General features: G+C 47.1%; 2 protein-coding genes across 13 annotated transcripts; one reads left to right on the top strand and one right to left on the bottom strand.

Moving 5' to 3' along the window:
* Positions 1-453: 453 nt before the first annotated feature.
* APH1A (aph-1 homolog A, gamma-secretase subunit) lies at positions 454-3,994 on the bottom strand. Of its 2 annotated transcripts, XM_007177969.3 has the most exons (7): positions 3,655-3,986; positions 2,926-3,096; positions 2,686-2,759; positions 2,328-2,450; positions 2,047-2,174; positions 1,502-1,625; positions 456-1,162 (listed from the first exon to the last, which is right to left on the bottom strand). In XM_007177969.3, exons 1-7 carry the CDS (start codon positions 3,765-3,767, stop codon positions 1,098-1,100), a joined length of 798 nt encoding a protein of 265 aa, XP_007178031.2. In that variant the 5' UTR covers positions 3,768-3,986; the 3' UTR covers positions 456-1,097. The 2 variants fall into 2 exon arrangements, with proteins under 2 accessions (XP_057393828.1, XP_007178031.2); XM_057537845.1 differs by lacking the exon at positions 2,047-2,174 and having other exon boundaries at positions 454-1,162; positions 3,655-3,994.
* Positions 3,995-4,123: 129 nt separating this feature from the next.
* On the top strand, positions 4,124-18,733 carry LOC103001469 (uncharacterized protein C1orf54 homolog). Of its 11 annotated transcripts, none has more exons than XM_057537358.1 (10): positions 4,124-4,152; positions 6,346-6,411; positions 7,604-7,687; positions 8,467-8,525; positions 8,943-9,053; positions 14,758-15,174; positions 15,342-15,417; positions 15,649-15,727; positions 15,843-15,945; positions 18,081-18,733. In XM_057537358.1, exons 2-10 carry the CDS (start codon positions 6,366-6,368, stop codon positions 18,606-18,608), a joined length of 1,503 nt encoding a protein of 500 aa, XP_057393341.1. In that variant the 5' UTR covers positions 4,124-4,152; positions 6,346-6,365; the 3' UTR covers positions 18,609-18,733. The 11 variants fall into 11 exon arrangements, with proteins under 11 accessions (XP_057393341.1, XP_057393380.1, XP_057393293.1 ...); XM_057537397.1 differs by having other exon boundaries at positions 4,142-4,160; XM_057537310.1 differs by lacking the exon at positions 4,124-4,152 and adding an exon at positions 5,709-5,904.
* The last annotated feature ends 3,471 nt before the right edge of the window (positions 18,734-22,204 follow it).

The following is a 22,204-nucleotide window of genomic DNA, read 5'->3' on the forward strand; positions in this document are numbered from 1 at the left end:
ATATATTAGGAAATTAAATTTGCCGACCCCGCCTCCGGCCTTACTTTGGGGGTTCTTGAGAACGGGAGAGTTCCTTAATGCCTCAGATGGCAGAGGTGGGCAAAGGGTAGGGAAAAGGAAGAATGGGTGAATAACTCCTTTTACCCCAATTCTGGAGAAGGGGAGATCCACTTCTGGAAAATGCTTAACCCAGAGCTTCTGACATGTTAGACACCCAGCCCAGATTTCTGCCCTGTATCGAAGCTATGCTTGGAGGGAACCAGAGGTTGCCAGGTTAGGAGGGAGGTTGGAAAAGAGACATGAGAGGGCAGAAACCTCAATTAACATGTTATCCCCTCCTTTTAAAGGCAAGTTCCCCCACAATTATAAAGTCCTTTTTATTAGTCAAAATCACAATCACCTTGATTAAAAGGATGGGATATGCCATCCTCAGCAGAAAATGATACAGTTTATAGAAAACCTCCCCGCCCCCCCCAACACCCCCCAATTAAAAACTAGAAAAAAATCTGCCCTCCTTCCCTGCGATGTCACGGTAGGCTGACTCCCCCAGTGGCACTGCGGCTCTGGGGTGGGCCAGCTCCCCGCAGCACCCTCCAGTACACCTTGGGGAGAGGAGGGATGCTGGTGGTCAAGGAGGTTGAAACATTAGTTCCAGTAATACCAGTTCCCAAACATGCACTTCCTTCCTTTTCCCCAAAGCCTGGGACCAAGGGGAAAGCTGGATAGATATAAGCCCAGCCATAAGGAGCAATTTGAGGAGGGAAAACATAGTCCAAGGAGGTTAGGAGAAGAATTCCAACATACTTCCTCCCTCCTCCCGCTCAAAACAAAAAAGGCAATTTGGGGGTCTTTATCACACCAGAAATGGTTCCCCTCAGACCTGAGAAAAAGACTAAGATATCCAGTCTGGGGAGGGGGTACTGGGAAACCCAGAGCTCGTCTACCCTTGAACCTCCAATTGACTTCATCTCCACAGCAATGGCTAAACTAGGTCCCTTTTCTTGGCAACCTGCACTGTCCAGAACAGAAGATGGAGAAATACAGGGCGAGGAGATCAGGAGGGCACCCCAGGCCCAGGGGTCCCCCCCAAGGTTCCCTCAGTCCTCGGGTGGGATGCGCAGGGCAGAATACACCATCACCCGACTGTCCTCCTGCCGTCGGCCTGCAGAGGGGAATGGGGGTGAGTCTTGGGCAGGGTGAGAGCAGAGCACTGACACATGGGGAGTCCTGGACAACAAGGGGAGGGGGTCCCCAGATGGTGGGGATAAGTGCAGATTCAAACCCACCAGTCACTGACTGGCTGAACCCAGACTGCTCCTGGTAAAGCCTAGAGGCTAAAGGTCATGAGTGGACAAAGCAAAACCCTGAAGGTGGTGGAACAGACCGACGAGGAGACAGAGAATGGTGGGCAATGGACCCGGGCTAGGGCTGGGCTCAGTCATGGGCAGTGGGCAGGCAGGTGGGATCTGTCAGGCGATCAGTCCAGGTAGTCAGTCCTTACACGAGAGACTGCGCTGGATACTTCGGAAGGACCCTCCAGCTGTGATGAAGGCCCAGAGCCCCATGGAAACAGTGACTGCATAGATGGGCAGCAGGCTGGCCTCGTACCAGGGGTTCAGGAATGTCTGGGGATGGGGGGGAAGAGTAGAAAAGAGGTTAGATTCTTCCTCTAATCCCCATATTCTCTTTGTGCCTTTGACCCAAATCTCCCCCAGATATCTCACTCAAATCTCCCAGTCCTTCAGAACACCGATATCTTGTGGTTAAGGGCATTTGTGATTTTTCAGCCCCCTCAGAGGTTTCTGCCACTCCTGCTCACCTCAGGCCATCTGCATTAGTTTGACTAATCCATTCAAACTCCTCCCTAGAGCATCCGCAGAGCAGGTTATACAATTGATGCTGAGGTGAGAGACGTCTAAAGACTCACCTTTCTGCCTCCTCCCAAGATAAGTTTTTAAATGTTAAGAAGTGAGAATATATTTCCCCTCCATCCCACTCACCATTAAGTTCTTTTCTCTCTAACTCAGGCCCCTGTCCCCAACTCACCAGTCCCGATGTCAGTAGGTGACTCCCAACCACCAGGCCCAAAGCCCAGTACCGTCTCCTCTCACAGGCATCAAAGAACACAACTCCCCAAAAGGTATGGAGCAGGATAATGGCTGCTGTCAGAAAGGCTGCAGGGAGGGAGATGGGGATGAGATACATCCCTCATCTTCTCCCAGCCTCCTGAGATGTTGAGCCAAAGAAGTCTCCCAGGGAAGGCCAATAAATCAGATCAGGGTCAGGGATGAATGGGGCATGAAGGCAAGAAAGAAAGTGGATCTTACCTGAAGTCAAGAAGTAATAGGGTGAGTCTCCATGGATCCCAACCACACCTGGCCCAAGTGCATCGGCCAAAATATTGATAACAGAGAAGACACCACTGATGATACCGAAGGAAAGACCAGAAACTGGGGGGAGGGAGGGTTTCATCAATGTCAAAGATCACTATAGCCTTATTACCAGTGATCCCTCCCCATTCCCAGTCACAGTTCCCCCACACCTACTCTCCCTCCAGACCACCTCTCCTTGGAAGTCAGGTATGAAGAAAAACAAGAAGCCGCTTAGGACATGTGGATGTTTAGAGACTTCCCTGGGAGAGAGGAGTGTCCAACTCCCTCCTCCAGTCCCTCTCCCTTGGCTCACCATAGGCCATCTGGCGGATGGAGATGGGTGATCTTCCGTCCTCACTCAGCGATGCTAACCCCTCATCTGCCTTCCTGGGGTGGGGTGGGTGGGATAGGGGAAACATGAGGGAGGGCAGGAATCGCCTTCCCCTCTAATATCTGCCCTTAGTACCTCCTCGTCCAAACCACCACCCAGGGCTGCCCCACTTATAGTTCAGTCCTCTGCCCTTCTCCCCTCCAGACCACCCCATCTTCTTACTTAAGCAGCTTGTAGTAGGCAAAGCGGAACACCTCCTGTAGAAGGACAGAGACTGCAGCACCAAAAATCAGGAGGCCATACTGGAGTCGGGCATCTGACCGGTCGGTCACATGGACCAAGATGAACCAGACCACAGAGGCCAAGAGCAGGGAGACCAGCCAGAAAAATGCCCTGAGGAAAGACAAAGGCAATCAGACAAGCAAGGGTAGGGGGCATCCAGGGAAATCAAAGAGGGGAACCAACCAAGGCTGCAGCATAAAAAGTGGAAGTTAGACTTCCGGATTGTCCAGGGAGACAGGGAGGAGATAGGATAGGTGTCTCCACCAAGGGAGTTTGTAGGGATCCGAACGCTGGGAAAAGGTAAGAAATCTGATTAAAGAGTCTTCAGAGTGATGAGAGCCAGAGTGTAGGAGGACAGGAGGGCGAGGTATCCATTCCTGGATACTCCCTTAGGGCCGGCCGAGGTCAGCACAGCCCCCTTCCAAGTCTTCGCCTTGGGCCTCCTCGGACGTCGCGGGAGGAGTATAGGAGGAATCTGTGCGATCTCTGGAAGGCGGAAACCAACTGCGGGCAAGGGCAAATCACCCAGATCCCTGACTCGACCCTCTCCAATCTTCACCTCCGACTTGCCTCCCCCTCTCAGGCTTCCAGGCTCGCCCCAGTTCCTCCAGCCCCTTTCGGATCTCTCTCTTCGGCGTCCTCCCGCGTCTCCCCAACCCCTTAACTCACCCGGCGACCAAGATGATGACGCGAAGCGGGTCTCCTGCCACAGTGATCAAGAAAAGCGCAAAGGCCGGGCCGAAAGCGACGAAAGTGCATCCGAAAAACACTGCGGCCCCCATGGCTGGGCAGCTGGGGGCGAGGTGGGGGCCCGGCCAAGAGAGGCGAAGGGGTGAAGCACGCCAGCCAGGGAGTCCGCGTGGGGTGGCGACGCGACCCCGTGAGGGGCGCGGTGCAATGTCACCCCGGACCCCCGGGAAGGCGGGGACACCGAAACCCCAGATACAGGTCGGCGCGACTTCCTCTACGGAAGCCGAGGAGGGGACAAACCCCTGCCGCGGCCCCATGGCCACCTCCCATCTAATCCCCACCCCCTGGAGGCCAATGGAGAACCCGCGGGGGCGGAGCTGCGGAGGCGGGGGCGTGGCTTCACGACGTGCTGGGAGTTGTAGTCCTGCCCTCCTCCTGGACCTCGGCCCTGGGAGTGGCTCCAGCCGGTTAAACCAGGTTCCTGGGTTCGGTTCGACCTTGGTCGCTGTTCCCTTTCGTTATTTTATGGGGCAGGGTAGTAGCAATCCTACGCTTCTTGAAGAGCTGCAGAGGGGGGAAGATCCTGTTGGAACCTAAAGGACAAATACAAAGAAAGCACAGGATAGAGGGTGCAGGGAGATAGGGACGGGTATTGTTCTTACTTGAATGAGAGGAAATGAGCTAGAGCTACTGCCTAAGAGATGAAGGTTGCACTTAAAAGTAGGAGCTCTTTGAACAGGCTACTATAGGAAGCATGCAATACAGTGTATCGCTAATGAAGCCTTCATCCGTAATGACAGGAGAATCAGAGCGAAGTAAAAGGAGCCTGGAGAGCAATGTTAGGAGGGTTAGAGGGGATTTTGAGTTAAAATCGAGAGTTAAAGTTGTTTGTAAAAAGCAATTAGAGCTATGGAGTTGGAAAATGACACCCTCCCACCCCTACCCCGCCAAGTTACTCAGTTCCTTTTATGTCATACTTCCTCCATTTATTTTCTGAAAATGAACCTCAGTGGTGTCTTTTCCTCAGGCTGGGGGGAAGGGTAGGCGCAGGGGATGCATATTAGAGCGAAAGAAAGTTAAAGTATGAGAAGAGGGTATTGTATCCTCATTTGGATGCAGGTGGGGTTAGTCCTTAGGGAGGATGTTTAGGAAAAAGAGTACCAGGATGGGAAAGTGAGGGAAACTGGAATATTGTTCTTGAGAGAGTAATCAAAGTACCCAAAAAAACTATAGAAATTCTTCAGAGAGAACCAGGCTTACTTTCCTTCCTGGAAATGATTTATGGCAATGCATAGATGTACATCCACATAAGAGTTTTACATTTTTTTCCAGAAAATTCTGGAAAGGAGCTGAAGGAATAGATTAGATAGATGTACGTGAGAAGTCACCATGCAAATCCTCCCCCAATAAGGTTAAGAGGGTGGGAACATCCTGGCCAGTGCTCAAGACTCTATTGTCTTGCTTCTGAGCATAGCAAACCAGAAGAGATAGGGATAAGACAACTCTTCTCATCTCTCCTTTGAGCTGTCACCACAGCATTTGCTGACTTAATAACGGGAATCAAACCTATCTTGTTCATTGGTAGTTCCACAGAGACTTGCATAGTGTCTGACTCATAGTAGATGTTGAATGGATGTTTATTAACTCCCTTAAAAAAAAATACCTGCATTCTTTTCTTATTCCCTTGCCTCTGAACCCTGAATTGCCTATCAGACTAGGCCTAGCACACTGTGCCTAGCACATACATTATGTTTGATGTTTGTAAATTGAATTGAATGAAAATGGGAAATATAAAAGCAGAGAGAAGGATAAGATGAACTCCACCCCTGTAGGCTAGAATGAAGGGAACATACCAAGTGACTGAAAGTGGGAGAAGGGGTGTCGCATATACAGCAGGGAAAGAGACTACCTGCTTCCTCCCTTTTCCTATCCTGTGTGCAGAAAGTTGAGAAGGAGGTGAGGTGAGATCAGTACTTAGCAGAGAGGAAGTAACTAGTCTTGACTGAAAGTTGTTTTTTTTTTTTTGAAATCAGAAACAATGCAGCAGGTGCTTGGAGAGTCAGACAATGATGTTGATGTTGTTCCCATACTTCGTAGTCCGAGACACGCAGAGAAGGGAGACTATTTTCAGTCCAGGAAAAATGCTCATCCCTTCCTCAGAATAATTTGACTGTGAAGAAAGAGATTGTGATGAAGCCTCGGAGAGAAGGGCAGTTCTGGATAGTGATAGTAAGTCAGGGACAGCGAGAGGGAGGGTGAGCTTTTTGTGAGGACTGGGAACAAGGAAGCAAAGTAGGGGAGAGGGGAAACTCCTTGGTAGGCTGGGGTTTTTGTTGTTGTTTGGTTTGGGTTTCTTTGGGTTTTTTGTGGGTTTGTTTGTTTGTTTTGTTTTTCTGGAAGTGGCAGCAGGAGGCCTGAATGGATCTAGTCTAGAGCCAGAGGGTCTCAATGAACATGTTTCCATCAAAGTTCACTTTGCCTCTCTTGATCTGGGCAGCTGTGGCTGAGGACCGCACTGGTAGTAACTGATGGCCCAGTCAGTCAGCAAGTGGGCGGGGAATTCCCCCCCCTGGGAGAAGGGTTGCTGCAGCTCCTTCCCTGCTTTGGAGGAGGGCAGAAGGCGGGGTAAGTTTGGTGGGAAACGCTGTAATTTCCTTTTTTACTTTCAAGGCACTAGTGCAGAATCCAGAATGGATGTCCTCTTTGTAGCCATCCTTGCTGTGCCACTCATCCTGGGTAAGTACACGTCTCTCCGTGAGCTTTTGAGCCAGGTCTTCTACCATAAATGGGGTGGGAGAAAAGAAAATGAGGAGAGGGCGGGAGGTGCAGTTCAAAAGGAGTGATAACACTTTCTCAACTGTGTTAGATGTCAGGGGCAGAGGGGGAATCTGGAAATTAGGGCCAGGAAAAGGGGAGGAGAGCATAGTCCTGTCAAAGAAGAGACAGCTGACGGGGATGGAGCCCCAGCCATGGGGAGGTCCTAACAAGAGTGAACTCAGCTCGCCATCACCACAGAGTTGAACAAGATGAGAAGGACTAAAGTGAGAGTGGGGAGAGGTGGACTCTTTGAAGGTGGGGCAGTCTGAAACTACCGAGGGAAGCCAGGGTATCTTCTTTCCCAGCGAGTTGGAGAAAAGCTTTGTATTAGTAAAGACACAGAAGGGGTGGCCTTTAGGATAGTGAGTACTGTCTGCCTTCAGGGACAAGGTCCCAAAAGTAGCTTGGCTCCTTCCCTCCTTTGTTCCCAGTCTGCCAGGTGCTCTCATTGTTTCCCTTTCCTCCAGACTCTGTGTCATTGCTTGGGGTTAAGAGAGAGCATTCAAGGAGCTTAGGGAAATATTTAGCAGGAGGCCTAGAATTCCTGACCCAATCAAGTCCAAGCCACATATTTTTAATCCTGGAAAGGAAGAAAAACTAATGCAGATGGATCATTTAGTCCAGCTGACTCATTTTAAGAAAGCGGATGTTAACTGGCTTGTTCAGAGATATTCTACTAGTTAGCATTGAAACTGGAACTAAAGCCCAAGTCCAAGAGGCTGTGTGTGTGTGTTAGTTGTGGGAGCCACTGCTAAGAGAACATCTCTCACAAATAAAGTAGGTCTAGAGCATACTGAGGAGTGGATTTGGAGGTCTTAATTTCTGGTGTCTCTCTGCTTCCTACCTTTTTAAGGCTTTGTTTGGGTTATAGTATGTGAAGGGACCCGTTTTCTCTTCTGGGAGTTCCCGGATTGAAAGGGCACAGTGTAACAGGTCTCATCAGAGTTATGGAGCCCAGAAGACTGAGAAAGGTTTAGAGGTGCAGAGGCAGGGAGATAGTAGAGGGGAGGCAGAAGGAAAGGAAACTGATAGAGCTGAGGTCAACGTCAGGTGTCCTTCTATTGCTAAGGAGTTCCAGATGCCCCCTGATGTCTAGTCCTTGTCCCCCTAGGACAAGAATATGAGGATGAAGAAGGACTGGAAGAGGATGACTATTATCAGGTGGTCTATTATTACACAGTCACCCCCAACTATGGTGAGTATGTATAAGGTTCTGACCCTTCGCAGGATGGAGAGAGGTTTGGGAGATGCTCACTTCTGACACTTTGACTTTTCCTTTACAATGGTATAACTAGGTCAGAGAGAAATGTGGCTATGAGCAAAGACTATCAAGCTCATGATGTCATGTCTCAAACTAGTGATTTTCAATCCTTTAGAAATTGATTGAAACAACTTGAAATTTTTCAAATTTGTACATGATTTTAGACACCAGATTGAAAATATAAATGCATATACATTCACAAACATTTTTTTTTACATGGTATAGTGGTATAGACAGTTCAGCAATTTCTTTTTTTTTTTTTAATTTTTGGGTTTATTTATTTGTTTATTTATTTATTTATGGCTGTGTTGGGTCTTCGTTTCTGTGCGAGGGCTTTCTCTAGTTGCGGCAAGTGGGGGCCACTCTTCATCGCGGTGCGCGGGTCTCATTATCGCGGCCTCTCTTGTTGCGGAGCACAGGCTCCAGATGCGCAGGCTCAGTAATTGTGGCTCACGGGCCTAGTTGCTCCGCGGCATGTGGGATCCTCCCAGACCAGGGCTCGAACCCGTGTCCCCTGCATTGGCAGGCAGATTCTCAACCACTGCGCCACCAGGGAAGCCCCCACAAACATTTTAACATCAAAAGTTCATTAGAATTATACCAGTAAATTTTACAACTTGAGCAAATTGAAGTATTGTGAACAATTTCTTCCTCTTCTCATTTCCAGATCTAGTGCCACCTTTGTTACTACTGATTTTTTTTCTCCTCCCCAGATGACTTTGGTGCAAACTTCACTGTTGATTACTCTATGTTTGAGTCAGAGAACAGGCTGGTGAGTGATATCTACATGACCCTCTAGGAGGATCAGGATAGGTAACAGTTAAAAAGAAACTGGGCATTGTTGAAATGTAAATGATGAAGAGGAATAAAAATTAGTTAGGTGAAGTGAAACTAGGTAGTGAGCCCAAAACAAATTTGTTAACCAAAGCTGGGGATGAAGCCAGAATGCAGTAGGTTTGCTAAGACACTGAAAGGGAGGAACAATCCTTGAGTCAAGGGAATTGGTGAATGGGATGGGTACATAATCCATGCAAACATGTAGTAGGGAAGATCCCTGAGTTTAAGTCTTGGGGGATGGGGAGGGGGGAGAAGAGGTGGTGAAGGAGAAAAGAACTCTAAATAGAAAATCTATGAGAATGTTGAATGGAGGCAGTGATAACTCTGTGTTTCCTAATCCTACTGAGGGCAGAACAAGTTGGATAAGGAGGTAATGGAAGCAGTAGAGACTACCATTAGTCGTGAAACAGACCCTGCAGACCATCAGAAGCCTGTAACAGAGAAACCAGTGACAATGGAACCAGTGAGTGGATTGGGGATAAGGGGGGAGGGAGACAGACAGCCCTTACCCTGGATAGATCCCAGGGCTGGTGACGTGCAGCAGAGGGAGGCTTTGGTGGATGGGGGAACCAAATAATTAGTACTACAATGCAGGTGTTCATCTCAGCTTGGCCATCATTTCTTTCACTGAGATTTAACACTAACCCTGTATACAGAACATTGGGAAGATTTGGTGCAGTTAAATTTCAGTTGAATAGTATTTAATGTGTAAGTAACCTATGCCTAAAGCTGCTGATGATGCTGATGATGCTGAAAAAGAAATCTGTGATGTTGTTATTGTCCTCAAAGTATTCATAAAACTCAAGTTTACACTTATGAAACATTTAAAACAAAATGAAAAGATTTGTCACAATGTTAAATTGCATATACATTTGACAGCATATGACAAACAAGTGCTTTAGGCTGTGGAAGGAGAGAGATTAGCACAGGCTGAAGTTGTCTGGAAGACTTTTAGGAGGTAATTGTGTTTGAAATACACTTTGAAGAATAGGTAAGCTTTTGATTGGCAGGAAGTTATGAAAGGATGAAAGCAATTAGGGGGAAGAATAGTTATACCAAGAGCGAAAGAGCTGCATAGACAAGGGGGATAGAACAAGCAGGGTATGTTTAGTGGATTGAAGGAGAGGGTATATGGAAAGGAACAGTGGGAAAGTAAGAAATAAAATTTACAATGCTCCAAATACTTGCTTGGTAATCTCACATATGGGAAGATAGGACCAAATTACAGAGTCTGAAGTATCCGGGTAAGGTTCAGACTTATAAGCAATAGGGAGCCTAGTAAGTTCTTCAGTGTGGTAAACACACAATGAAAGTGGTATTTTTGAAAAATGATTTATCTGGTTGTATGAAGGATGCAGTGGAGTGGAGAGAGACTCATGAGATTTGCATCATTCCAGAAACAATCCATTAAAGGTCTGGACTAGGGAAGTGGCATTTTGAATGGAGAGGAGAAAAATAAGAAACATTTTGAAGAAAATGCCTTGCTGCAGTGATAATTTCATATGGGCAATAAATGAGGAGAGAGTTAAAATAACTTAAAAGTTTTAAACATGGATATCTGGGAAAATGGTTGACCAGAATGTGAACTGTGGGAGATCAGAGTGATTTAGGAGTGAAGTTACAAATTTGGTATTGGCCAAGCTGAATTTATAGTGACAGCCCTATGAGGGTGTCGTAAAGGTAGCTGAATTAAGTCAGTGCTACAGTTCTAAGTGCAAAGTCACAGTTACAAAAGTAGATGAGCTCATTAGAGCCAGTACACACAGAAGACCAAAAGGCCAATGACTGTGCCGGTAGTTAGTAGAAGAGGAATCAACCAAGGAAATGGAGACAAGCTGATTGGAGAGGTAGGCAGATAGCCAAATTTGTATTATAAAGTCTAGAAGAGAAAGCTTAATACAATCAATCAAAAGCTACCAAGAGGCCAAGGAGAAGGAGGTGATTGATAATCACAGAGAAAGCAGTTTTAATTGGGTAGATGTAGCAAAAGCTAGATTTTGTGGCGTTAGAGCGGGAATACATTGTGAGGAAGTGGAGGGAGAGGATAGACCAACCATCTGAGAAATCTGGTAATGCAAAAAGAGAAGCAACAGCTAGAAAGGGCAACAGGATCAAAGTGCAGTCTGAATATAGTTGAACACAGATGGGAAGAATTAGTAGAAATGGAAAGCTGTTGCTTGACAAGGACAGATAAATATTTTAAAGTATATAGTAGGCTCCCTTTAGATTGTAAACTCTGTGAGGACAGAACCACTGTCTTAATTATATTTATATCCCCCCTATGGCACCTAGCACAGTGACTAGCATAGTGTCATGCACATAGCTTAAAAAACAAAACAAAAAACATCTCATTGAATTGAGTCAGGTCTCCCTGGTATGGTCAGGAATGGCTGAAAGGCACAGAGGAAAGGACTTCTTATAGTGATGGGGAGGAGGGCTGGATCTTTCTCTAAGCTCAGAGGAAAGAAGACAGAGATTGGTGTAAAGAGATGGTTATCCTTCCAGAATGGGAGGTGGGCAGTAGGAAGGATGACACTAGCCTACTATGAGGGGATGTCTATATTTTAGCAGAGTCCAGATCTGAACAATGCTGTATCCAGTCTGCAGAGTCCTGGTGCACTCCTCCTGTCCTGGGCCCTCGTTCAGGGGGGGATGTATTTCATGTAGAAGGTGAGAGTGCAGCCACTGGCCTTGGGGGAGTCTGTGAAGCAATTTTACCAGTATCTCTGGCTAGTGTTTCCAGCCTGGTCAATTCTCTCTCAGCTGCTTAAAGAGGGATCACATATAGAAAAATCTTATCTAACTTTAAGGAGGTTTAGGAGATGTTGAGGCAAAGGCCTTTGTAATAAGAGTCATTACTTTTTCTGAACTGGGAGGATTTCAGGACCTCCTAGAGCAGAAGCAGGTGGAATGGAGAAGAAACTTCTCCAGGTTTCCAGTCTGCCTCGAGGAATCAAAGCTGGTTCCAGCTGGCCTGGTTTAAGGCTCTTCAGGTGATAGAGGGCAAAATGGGAGGGGCCCTACAACCTGGCAGAGTCAAGAGGCAGAAGTGGGGGTGGTTCCCTAGTGTAGGGGAGAGATGGTGGAAAGGGGGAAGGAAGAGAAACCTGTATTATAGGGAAGGAATTTAAGTTGGTAATCTAAATAACTATGGGCATGAAGGGGTTTAGCAGAAGGAAGGAGTGAAGAGGGGAGGGGGACACATCTAGTGGATGTCATGGGGAAATCTAGCTCAAAATAAGAAATCTGGGGGGTTTCCATAGAGGTGGGAGGGGCTTCCTGAGTCCCCTTTGTTTTTTGTTTTTCCCTTTGTTCGTTTTTTTTTTTTTTTTTTTTTTTAGGAGAGGGAAGGCTGCTACGACTCATTGGATGGGGATTTGGGAAGAGGAGAGTGGAAGATTAAATAAATAAATGAAGTAATCTGGTTACTCTCTACTCCTTTATGAGGGTCAGTTCTAAAGCTGCAACACTGAAGAGAGCACCAGGATATAGGTGTGGGAAGGGTAGATTAGAAAGGGAGTTAGGCGACAGTAGAGTTAGAGGGAATTATTAGGGCTGTGAAAAAATAAACCCTGAAATTTTGGGAATAATGGAGAAAAACACCCACAAACAACAGGTTTATTCACAGCCTACAATTCCCTCTAATTCTACTGTTTTGCTTTATCATATATGGTGTTGAGACAGTATGTTTGCAGAAAGAAAGTTGAAGTGGAACCCTTTTTTCCTTTTTATAAAATAAGCACATTGTTAAACATACGTAAAATATCAAAACTACTTAGAATAGATTTTTAAAATTCACACCCTCCTCCACTTATCTCCCCACTGTAGCTCCTAACTATGTACCCTTTTCAGTTAGTAATTAAGGCATTCGGGGACAAACTGTTTTTTTCTTCTTATAAATTTATTTATTTATTTTTGGCTGCTTTGGGTCTTTGTTGCTGCAGGCTTTCTCTAGTTGCGGCGAGCGGGGGCTACTCTTGGTTGCGGTGCGCGGGCTTCTCATAGCAGTGGCTTCTCTTGTTGTGGAGCACGGGCTCTAGACGCGTGGGCTTCAGTAGTTGTGGCTTGCGGGCGAGTGCAGGCTCAATAATTGTGGCACATGGGCTTAGTTGCTCCGCGGCACGTGGGATCTTCCTCGACCAGGGCTCGAACCTGTGTCCCCTGCATCGGCAGGCGGATTCTTAACCACTGAGTCACCAGGGAAGCCCAGGGACAAACTTTAAAAAGAAAAAAATTTTTTTTCCTTTTATCCTTCGACCCTAATCAGAACTGGGCTGCCCCCTTGCGGTATCTTGGATGTTTTAGCTTCAATCAGCCCACAGTCCCTGGGTCCTGTCCCCTTCTCTCCACTGTGCTCTCAATACTGCAAGGGGGAGTTCCCCGGTGGCTTAGTGGTTAGCACTCCGGGCTTTCGCTGCGGTCACCCGGATTCAATTCCTGGTTGGGGAACTGAGATCCCGCAAGCCTCCCGACACAGCAAAAGAAAACAAACAAACAAAACAAAACAAAGCACTTCAAGGGCCAGTGAATAGTAAACTCCGGACTTGCCACCCTCCGTCCTTCAAATCTTCTCCAGAGGACAAATGAAGAAACTGAAGCTGGACAAGTACATAATCTAGGAGATCAGAGACCTACCCACTCTCCTTTTCTTGTGCTAAGAAACACAGAACTAAGGGCACAGGGCCCGGGGAACCAGGGTAGAAAAGTCAGGAACAACCCAGCGGGGCTTTGACCTCTGGAGTCGTGGCGGGCTGGCATCTGAGCTGGTAACGTGCGTGGCGGGTTACATAAGGAAAGGGCTGGTGGAGCCGCCCCAGCGGGAGCCGGGGAGAGGACGCGGTGTTCTCGGCAGCAATCCCCACCCTCCTCACCCAGCAGGGCAGGAGGCACCCAACTTGTAAGAGAAGGAGGAGGAGGGGAGGGTGAAACAGAGACGGGGCAGTCACGAGAGCTGGGCCGCCGAGAGGGGGAGAGTATACATAGTGGCACACATCCATTCTCTCACACACGTTGCAGACGCAAGTCGCTGATCGTTTCCACGTGCTGCACTCGTGAGCGGAGGCGCTGAAAGAGGGGGCAGAGGGGTCGGTTCCCAAGGAAGAGCCAAGAGTCCCACATCTCAAGGCTCACCCCTTAGGTCACACAACCAGTCTGCACACTCCAGCTGCGCGGCTCCGGCACACCACCATCCTATTTAAAGCCACAGGCTCCGCCCTTTTCCTCCCCTCCCTTCTTTTCCACTCTTTTTCCATCCTCCTCCTTCTCTCATCACCGGGTCCTCCTCGCTAGCCGCATGTAGGGGCGGAGCACGGAATGCTTACCTTCCAACCAATCGTCACCTGACTGCCTCTTTATTGGCCGAGCCCCTGTATGCTGTAGCAAATGGAATGTGAACTTCAGTAACGAGAGTCACGTGCCACCGGCTAGACAACCAATGAGGGTGCGAGGTCTGTGTACGCCGGGGGAAGGCACGTGCGGAGCTGCACGTGTCTGGGAGGGGGAAGGGGCGGGACCCAGTGGGAGGGAGGCGGAGGTGGGTAGCCCTGACCCGAGAGTCGGAGTAGGAGCTGGAGACAGCCTGGGCTGAGCCGACCGACACAGGTGAGGAGACTCAGGTCAGGGAGTGATCCGCGCAGGAGGATCAGACCCGGTGGGAGTGGGCTTAGGGACTCAACGCGGATATTGGTATTGCGAGGGATCGCATCACGTGGCAGGCGCGACTGGAGATGGTCCGGCGCAGGGATCCTGATCAGAAAGATTGGCAAGAGGAGGGAGGTTGCTGCCGGGTCCCTAGGTGGGTTCGGGTGCCGCAGATTTCCGGCTTGCCGGTGGCGTGATCTCAGGTAGGGAGGCTCGCTGCGGGGTCAGGATGAGACCAGAAGAGGCGAACCGGGGAAAGGTGTCGAATCATTATATTTACTCTGAACTGAGGGAAAAGAGTCTGTGTCAGTCAGGCTAAGAGCTGCTCTGCGGAGGCCAGAGAGGCAATCCAGGTTCTTAATGGAGGAGGGGAGGCGGGGAAGATGACTTTTTTTATTGTCCCTGAGACAGGTAATATTGGGGAGGGAGAGAAGAGATATTATGATCGCAGACAGTACACCCTAGTCTCCCAGTCCATTTCCTAATACTCAGATTCTGGTTTCAAACTCCCTCGCTTTGCTCTTCAGTTGCAGGTCCCGATGTTTGGGCACTCCGGGAGCTGCTCTCCAGCCCCTGCTTCTGAACCTATGGATTCTCCATCTAGCGTTTCTTCCTACTCTCTTTATTCCTCTTTTTCCACCTCCCCAGTGAACAGTGACTCTGGCTTCCCCTCCGATAGTGAGAGGGAGGACAAGTGGGCCCATGGCCCCAGGCCAGACACTGTTGGTCAGAGGGGAGGTTCTCGGCCCAGCCCTGGTCCTATCCGCTGCAGGCAACGACCCAAGGTTTCCAGTAAGCAACCTACAGCATCTCACTCGGAACAGCGGGGCTTGGCTTCTTCTATGTCAGGATCTGGGGTCAAAAGATCAAGAGGTGGTGAATTGGAGACCGGTCCAAACATCCAGGGTTGTACCACAGAAGGAGACCTGCTGTTTGCTCAGAAGGTAAGAGAAAGCTGGGTAAAGGAGATACGACCAAGTGGCTTAGCACCCAGTTGGTTGGTAAGGACCCCATGAGGATAGTATTGGCTCTCAGATTGGGAGATGGAAGAATAAGTACTGGTGTGGGCAGTTCTTGGTCTTCTCATACCCTTTGTCCTGTTTTTCTACAGTGTAAAGAGCTCCGAGGATTCATACCCCCTCTCACAGACCTACTGAATGGACTGAAGATGGGTCGATTTGAGAGAGGTAGTTATCTGATTACTTGTATTCATTTGAGCTACATTCATCTCTCTGTCTCTCAAAATATGTTTTGAATGTGTATTTCTCTTAAGTCTTTGTTTGGGGCCTGGATGATTCCCTTTTTCTCCTGTGACAATTTCTTTAGGTGAATCCATTTTAAGCCCTTCTGTCTTTCCTTTACCTGATTAAATTCTTGAATCTCAATCCTTGATCTCTCTTTCTCTTTCCTGACCCCAGGATTGAGCAGTTTCCAGCAGAGCGTGGCAATGGACAGGATCCAGCGCATAGTAGGTGTTTTGCAGAAGCCACAGATGGGGTAATTGATTCTTGATTCTTGATTCTTTCCTCAGTACTTCATAAAAAAGGAGTTATCTCCAATCCTGTCCTGTTGCTTTTTTCACACCTAATGGCTTTTTTTTTTCCCCCCACAGAGAGCGTTATCTAGGAACCCTGCTACAGGTAGAAGGAATGTTAAAGACTTGGTTTCCTCATATAGCTGCCCAGAAGTCATCATTGCGTAGTCAGCTGACCAAGGTGAGAACTTATAAACCTGAGGAAAAGGTGGGGAAATAACCAAAGAAATGAAGTGTACACGCAGAAATGGGCTCCCTCTTCCATTTTCTTTTGGATCTTTTCATCTTTTCAACAAGTTTTCTTTTCAGGGAAGGGAATGCCTAAACTTCCTTCATTGTCTTGATTTCTAGATGTTTTGGGGTTCTATTTTGTTTGGATCATTTCAAGGAACTCCATGGAATTTAGCCCTGTTCCTCATGTTGTCGCTTATCTGCTTTCTGCATAGATACAGAATGCTTTTTACCTGGCCAAATGAATCATGCAGGAAGATTCCTCAGCTTCTTTCTGCAAATCTTTTCTCTTCTGCTGCCCCTAAACCCCTTTTCCTCTCCCTCTTTTTACTCCTTCCCAAGTACCCTTGTATCCCTCTGGAAGCATGGGTTTTGAGGACTGGTCACAAGAAGTACATCACTGGGAGGGGTGAAGGCACCCATGGGGCACCCATAAGGAGAGTGTTGCAAAGATTCTTTTTTATTTATTTTTGGCTGCGTTGGGTCTTCGTTGCTGCGCGCGGGCTTTCCCTAGTTGCGGCGAGCGGATGCCAGTCTTCGATGTGGTGCGCGGGCTTCTCACTGCGGTGGCTTCTCTTGTTGTGGAGCACGGGCTCTAGGCGCACAGGCTTCAGTTGTTGTGGTATGCGGACTCAGTAGTTGTGGTGCACGGGCTTAGTTGTTCCGCTGCATGTGGGATCTTCCTGGACCCATGTCCCCTGCCTTGGAAGACGGATTCTTAACCACTGCACCACCAGGGAAGTCCCTGAAAAGATTCTTAGATCTAGTGTGGAATGACCTATTTTCTGTGCCTTCAAATAATAGAGTATGTAGGGGGCACTCAAATGAGAGGGAGAGGAAAGTCTCCTGTAGCTAATGGACAGTCCTTGTTTTCAACTGCTGTGGGAATAATTGATTTAAAAATAAGCAGGAGGGGACTTCCCTGGTGGCACAGTGGTTAAGAATCTGCCTGCTAACGCAGGGGACACGGTTTCAAGCCGAGGTCTGGGAAGATCCCACATGCCACAGAGCAACTAAGCCCGTGCGCCACAACTACTGAGCCTGCGCTCTAGAGCCCGTGAGCCACAACTACTGAGCCCACGTGCCACAACTACTGAAGCCTGCGTGCCTGGAGCCTGTGCTCCTCAACAAGAGAAACCACTGCAATGAGAAACCCGTGCACCGCAACGAAGAGTAGCCCCCGCTCGCCGCAACTAGAGAAAGCCCACGCAGCAACGAAGACCCAACGCAGCCAAAAATAAACAAATAAATAAATTTTTTTAAAAAAGCAGGAGGGGGACTTCCCTGGTGGTGCAGTGGTTAAGAATCTGCCTGCCAATGCAGGGGGCACGGGTTCGAGCGCTGGTCCGGGAAGATCCCACATGCCACAGAGCCACTAAGCCCGTGTACCACAACTACTGAGTCTGCGCTCTAGAGCCCGTGAACCACAACTACTTACTGAGCCTAAGTGCCACAACTACTGAAGCCCGCGCGCCTAAAGCCCATGCTCCACAACAAGAGAAGCCACCGCAATGAGAAGCCCGTGCACCACAACAAAGAGTAGCCCCCGCTCGCCGCAACTAGAGAAAGACCGCGCGCAGCAACGAAGACCCAAGGCAGCCAAAAAAATGAATGAAATAAATTTATTTTAAAAATTAAAAAATAAATACATAAACATAAGCAGGAGGATCTTGCCTGCATATTAATCTACACTTCTTAAGGAACTCAACATAGGAAATTAGAACTTAAAATACAGAAATTGGGAAATGATGATTCCAGTTAAAAATAGACTTTTTAGAAAGAAGTTCTAAAATAAATTAGTTTATGAATAGTGAGAATCTATGGGACTGTTTGTTTTATTTTGTATACGTGTGAATAGCCAGTGCCTATGTAGTGTGTGGTACAAGAATTTGTTAAATAAATGAAAGTACAGTTTGGTTACTAAAACTTTTACTTAATCATGGCCTGACAGGAAATTATGTATTGTATAAAACAAGATATGTTAGCATTACAGAGTTCCCAAGGAAAGCAAATGTTTAAGCAACCAGGTGGAGTTAATCTGAAAGCTTTCTCACATAATTTTTTCTCTTTTCTCCCCCTCCCTAGCATTCTCCAGGCCACCACAGTTATCCAGCTGCTTCCTCTCCTGAACTTTCTGTGGAAAAGATGGACCAGACACAGCTAGGACAGCTAATATTGAAACCAAAGCAGCCTTGGCACCTCACTGAATGGCCAGCTATGAACCTCACTTGGATCCACACTACTCCAATTTGCAATCCCCCTCTCAGTTCCCCAGGTACCATCTCCTTTAGCCATGGTCCTTTAGGCACTGGAACCAGCATTGGTGTCATCCTTTTCCTCCAGCATGGAGTACGGCCCTTCACCCACTCAGCCCCAACCACTCCAGTTCCATCTACTACTACAGCATCTCCTGTCATCCCTGGTGATCCTAAGATACTCTCTGGAGAGGGGCCTTGTTGCCACAATTGGCCAGTAACTCTGCCATCAGACTGGAGCTGTACCCCATCCCCTCCTGGTGTACCCACCATGACCAGAGAGATGACCGTGGGAGACCTAGAACAGATGAGAAGCCACCCTTCTGTTGCTCCTGATGTCCCTCCTCTCAATCCCTAATGCAGGACTTGAGACTGTAGTTTCTAATTTGTGTAAATATATGTCTCTCTATATACTTTTTTAACTGTTAATGTGTGAATTTGTGTTGAGGGAAGAGAAATCCTTTCTCATTAAATAAATTTTATACCTAAACAGTTTGCTGACTGGGGGAAATTGAAACCTTCTGCCTCGAATTCCAATATTTATCCTCTGAGCTGCAGGAAAGGGGATGGGAATGTTTGTGAACCCGAGCTCCACCAAATTAGAAGTCTGGATGGGACAATATACGTCCTGCGGGAAAGGAAAAGGGATTCTCTGCTGCTATCTTCCTAGGGAACACCCTTGGGACAGTTACAGGGTTCAGAGTTGGGTTGTTTTTTCATTCAGGCTCAGAGACTAGTACCTTTCTGTTTGTGTCTCTCACTCTTGTAACCTTCCAGCTGGCCCAGACTAGCAGGTTCTACTGCTCTGGGGTAGCTCTTTGCTTTGTTGGGAGCTGTTGATGCTTGTGGCTAAATGCATATGTAATCTACTGCTGCCAGAGGAGGGACACAAAAGCCCGAACAGCCACTGTGGTTGCCAGTTTTGAAGAGGAAGCAGTGCCCCAGAACTGTCAGAATGGGAAGTCCCCTCAGATGCTGGGCCTCCTTATTCAAAAAATTGCAGCCGCTAAATGTATGCTACCCAGTGTCATCAAAGGGCAAAACTGAAGTCTGTGAATTTACCTACATCTACCCTTCTCCATGCATTACTCTTTCTGATTTGTCACAGTTTCCATCAAAACCATGTCCTCTCCCAGCCTTGGCAGTGTTTCAGACTACTTAGTCATTTTAGTTATTGCATATTGGCTACTTAGCATATTCCTCATAGCTGGTTATACATCTTTCACCTGTTTCTCAAGTCCTCTGTTCTCAGTGAATTATTGTCTCATTTTATTTCAGACAACATGCCCTCCCCCTAAGGCAAACTTCTCCAGTTGTGCTTTTGATTACCTTGCACCTCTGGAACTTTTGCTGAGTCACTTATGCCCTCTTTACCTTGTAACTTCCATTTGTTACTGAATTATTTATTCTTTCGTTCTCCTACAAGTAATAATTATTCCTCCCACAAGTATGATCAGGTACCCCCTTCTTGAAAATATCTCTCGAGGGACTTCCCTGGTGGCACAGTGGTTAAGAATCCGCCTGCCAATACAGGGGACATGGGTTCGATCCCTGGTCCAGGAAGATCCCATTTGCCATGGAGCAACTAAGCCCATGCGCCACAACTACTGAGCCTGCGCTCTAGAGTCTGTGAGCCACAACTACTGAAGCCCACACTCCTAGAGCCCGTGCTCTGCAATAAGAAAAGCCACCGCAATGAGAAGCCTGCACACCAAAACGAAGAGTAGCCCCCACTCGCCGCAACTAGAGAAAGCCCGCGTGCAGCAATGAAGACCCAACGTAGCCAAAAATAAATAAATAAATAAATTTAAAAATAATTTTAAAAAAAAGAAAATATCTCTTGAGCCCAATTGCCCTCTTTCTCATCTTTTCTCTATAATTCTTGACAGAGTAGTCTAGGGACTTCCCTGGCAGTCCAGTGGTTAAGACTCTGTGCTTCCACTGTAGTGGGCATGGGTTTGATCCCTGGTCGGGGAACTAAGATCCCCCATGCCGTGCAGTGCAGCCAAAAAATTAAAAAACAAAAACAAACAACCCCCCCACAAAAAAAGAGTAGTCTAATCATACTCTTTCTGACTCCTTTCCACCACTCAGTCCTTAAATTCTTGCAGCCTAGCGTCCACTGCTATCACTCTACTGCACCTTCTTAAGTCACTAAGAAGATCTTACAGAATTAAAGTATTATAATGTAGCTTCCATCCAGTCAATAGCTAGATCCAGGGGCTTTTACAAAGCCTAGGTACTCCATGCTCTCGGTATCATTTGACACTCTTGGTAATGCCTACTGAAACTCTCCTCCCTTGGATCCCATGTCAGCACGCTATCCTAATTCTCCTCTTACCTATCTGGCAACAACTTCTATATCTCTTAATAGCCTCACTTCTGCCCACTCCAGAGTATGCATGTTCCCTTAGGCTCAGCCCTTGGCTCTTTTCTCTAACTACATTCCTTCACTTCAAGGTTTCATCTCCTTTCATGGTTCTAATTATTGCCTCAAGTAGAAGACTTCTGAAGCTTCATCTCCAGTCCCAGTCTTTCCCCTGAGATGACATACTGAATGTCTACATTTCTGCTGGACAGTTCCAGTTACTTATTACTAACACTAAAACATTGAAAATTTCAGCATTTTAGAGCCAAGAGGGTACCATCTGTATCTAATTCAACCCCTTCATTTTATAGATGAGAAAACTTAGGTAGCTTGTGTAAGACAACACAATGTGTCATACAGAACTCATTTTCCAGTCTGGTACCTTTTCTAGTGTTCACCAATCAAACTATTATCCTTCTTTTAGAGATGTCCCGTTCTGCCTTTTTACAACCTCTTTTTCTTCTGTAAATGATGGTACCATCATTCTTCTTTTAATTCTTTAAAATATTTATTTATTTATTTATTTATTACTTATTTATTGAGGCTGCGCTGGGTCTTAGTTGCGGCACACAGGATCTTCGTTGCTGCGTGCGGGCTCTTTATTAGTGGCGTGTGGACTCTTAATTGCGGCATGCGAACTGTTAGTTGTGGCATGCGGGATCTAGTTCCCAGACCAGGAATTGAATCAGGGCCCCCTGCACTGGGAGCACAGAGTCTTACCCACTGGACCACCAGGGAAGCCCCAGTACCATCATTTTTCTATATAACTAGGCTTAAAACGTGGTGTATTTAATCACCAAATCCCTTTTATTCTGTATTTGGAATGTCTCTTGAAATCTGTTTCTTCCTATCCATTCCATTACCACCTCTCTGGTCTAAACCTTGACTATAGCAATAGCCTCTCTTACCTCTAAACCCTTCTCACTGATAACAAGATTAATCTTCCTGGAACAATGCTTTGCATGTCATTACCTATTCAATGGCTCCCTGGTATTTTGAGAAGAAAGTCCAGAACCTTTAGTCAAGGTCTCTGTTTCTCCCTCTGCTCCCCTGTATGATCCCTCTGTTCCAGGTTTTCGTTTTTTGTTTTTGTTGTTTGCCCTGAACACTGTAAGCCTTTTTGCCTCTAAACTCTTGTTCATGCCATTCACCTTGCCCAGCCTTTCCTGCTTCTGTTAACTAAGCCCTACCCTTCTTTCAATGACTAACTCAAGTCCTTCTCCCAATTATTCACTCCATTAAAGATATATATGCTTAGTCTTTGGCCCTTTACTCCATTAAATGAAATCAGGTACATAAACTGCTTAGTACAAGGTTTGGTATATTGTAGGTTCTCAAAAGTGCTACTTTTCCTCTTCTTTTCTTTCAAAGTATTTTTATATTTTATCCCATTTGATTCCCATGACGAATTTTGTGTGATTGACAGCAGATATTAGTTCCATTTTACAAATGAGGAAATAGACTGAGCGTTTAAGTCAGGGGTCAGCAAGAGCCAGATAGATATATGCTTTGTGGGCCATACATCTCTGCTGCAACTATCCAACTCTGCTATTGTAGCCCAAAGCAGCTATACCTAATATATAAAC

Source organism: Balaenoptera acutorostrata, chromosome 1 (assembly GCF_949987535.1).
Source record: "Balaenoptera acutorostrata chromosome 1, mBalAcu1.1, whole genome shotgun sequence".
In the NCBI taxonomy this organism is placed as follows: Eukaryota; Metazoa; Chordata; class Mammalia; order Artiodactyla; family Balaenopteridae; genus Balaenoptera; species Balaenoptera acutorostrata.

Coding starts and splice junctions, on each gene's coding strand:
- APH1A (XM_057537845.1), bottom strand. CDS start 3,992: ATGGGGCCGCGGCAGGGGTTTGTCCCCTCCTCGGCTTCCGTAGAGGAA. Junction 2,451..2,685: donor CATCCGCCAGATGGCCTATG/GTGAGCCAAGGG, acceptor CCCTCCCCCCAG/TTTCTGGTCTTTCCTTCGGT. Junction 1,626..2,327: donor CTATTACTTCTTGACTTCAG/GTAAGATCCACT, acceptor CCCCATCCCCAG/ACATTCCTGAACCCCTGGTA.
- LOC103001469 (XM_057537358.1), top strand. CDS start 6,366: ATGGATGTCCTCTTTGTAGCCATCCTTGCTGTGCCACTCATCCTGG. Junction 6,412..7,603: donor TGCTGTGCCACTCATCCTGG/GTAAGTACACGT, acceptor TTGTCCCCCTAG/GACAAGAATATGAGGATGAA. Junction 15,175..15,341: donor ACCTGCTGTTTGCTCAGAAG/GTAAGAGAAAGC, acceptor GTTTTTCTACAG/TGTAAAGAGCTCCGAGGATT.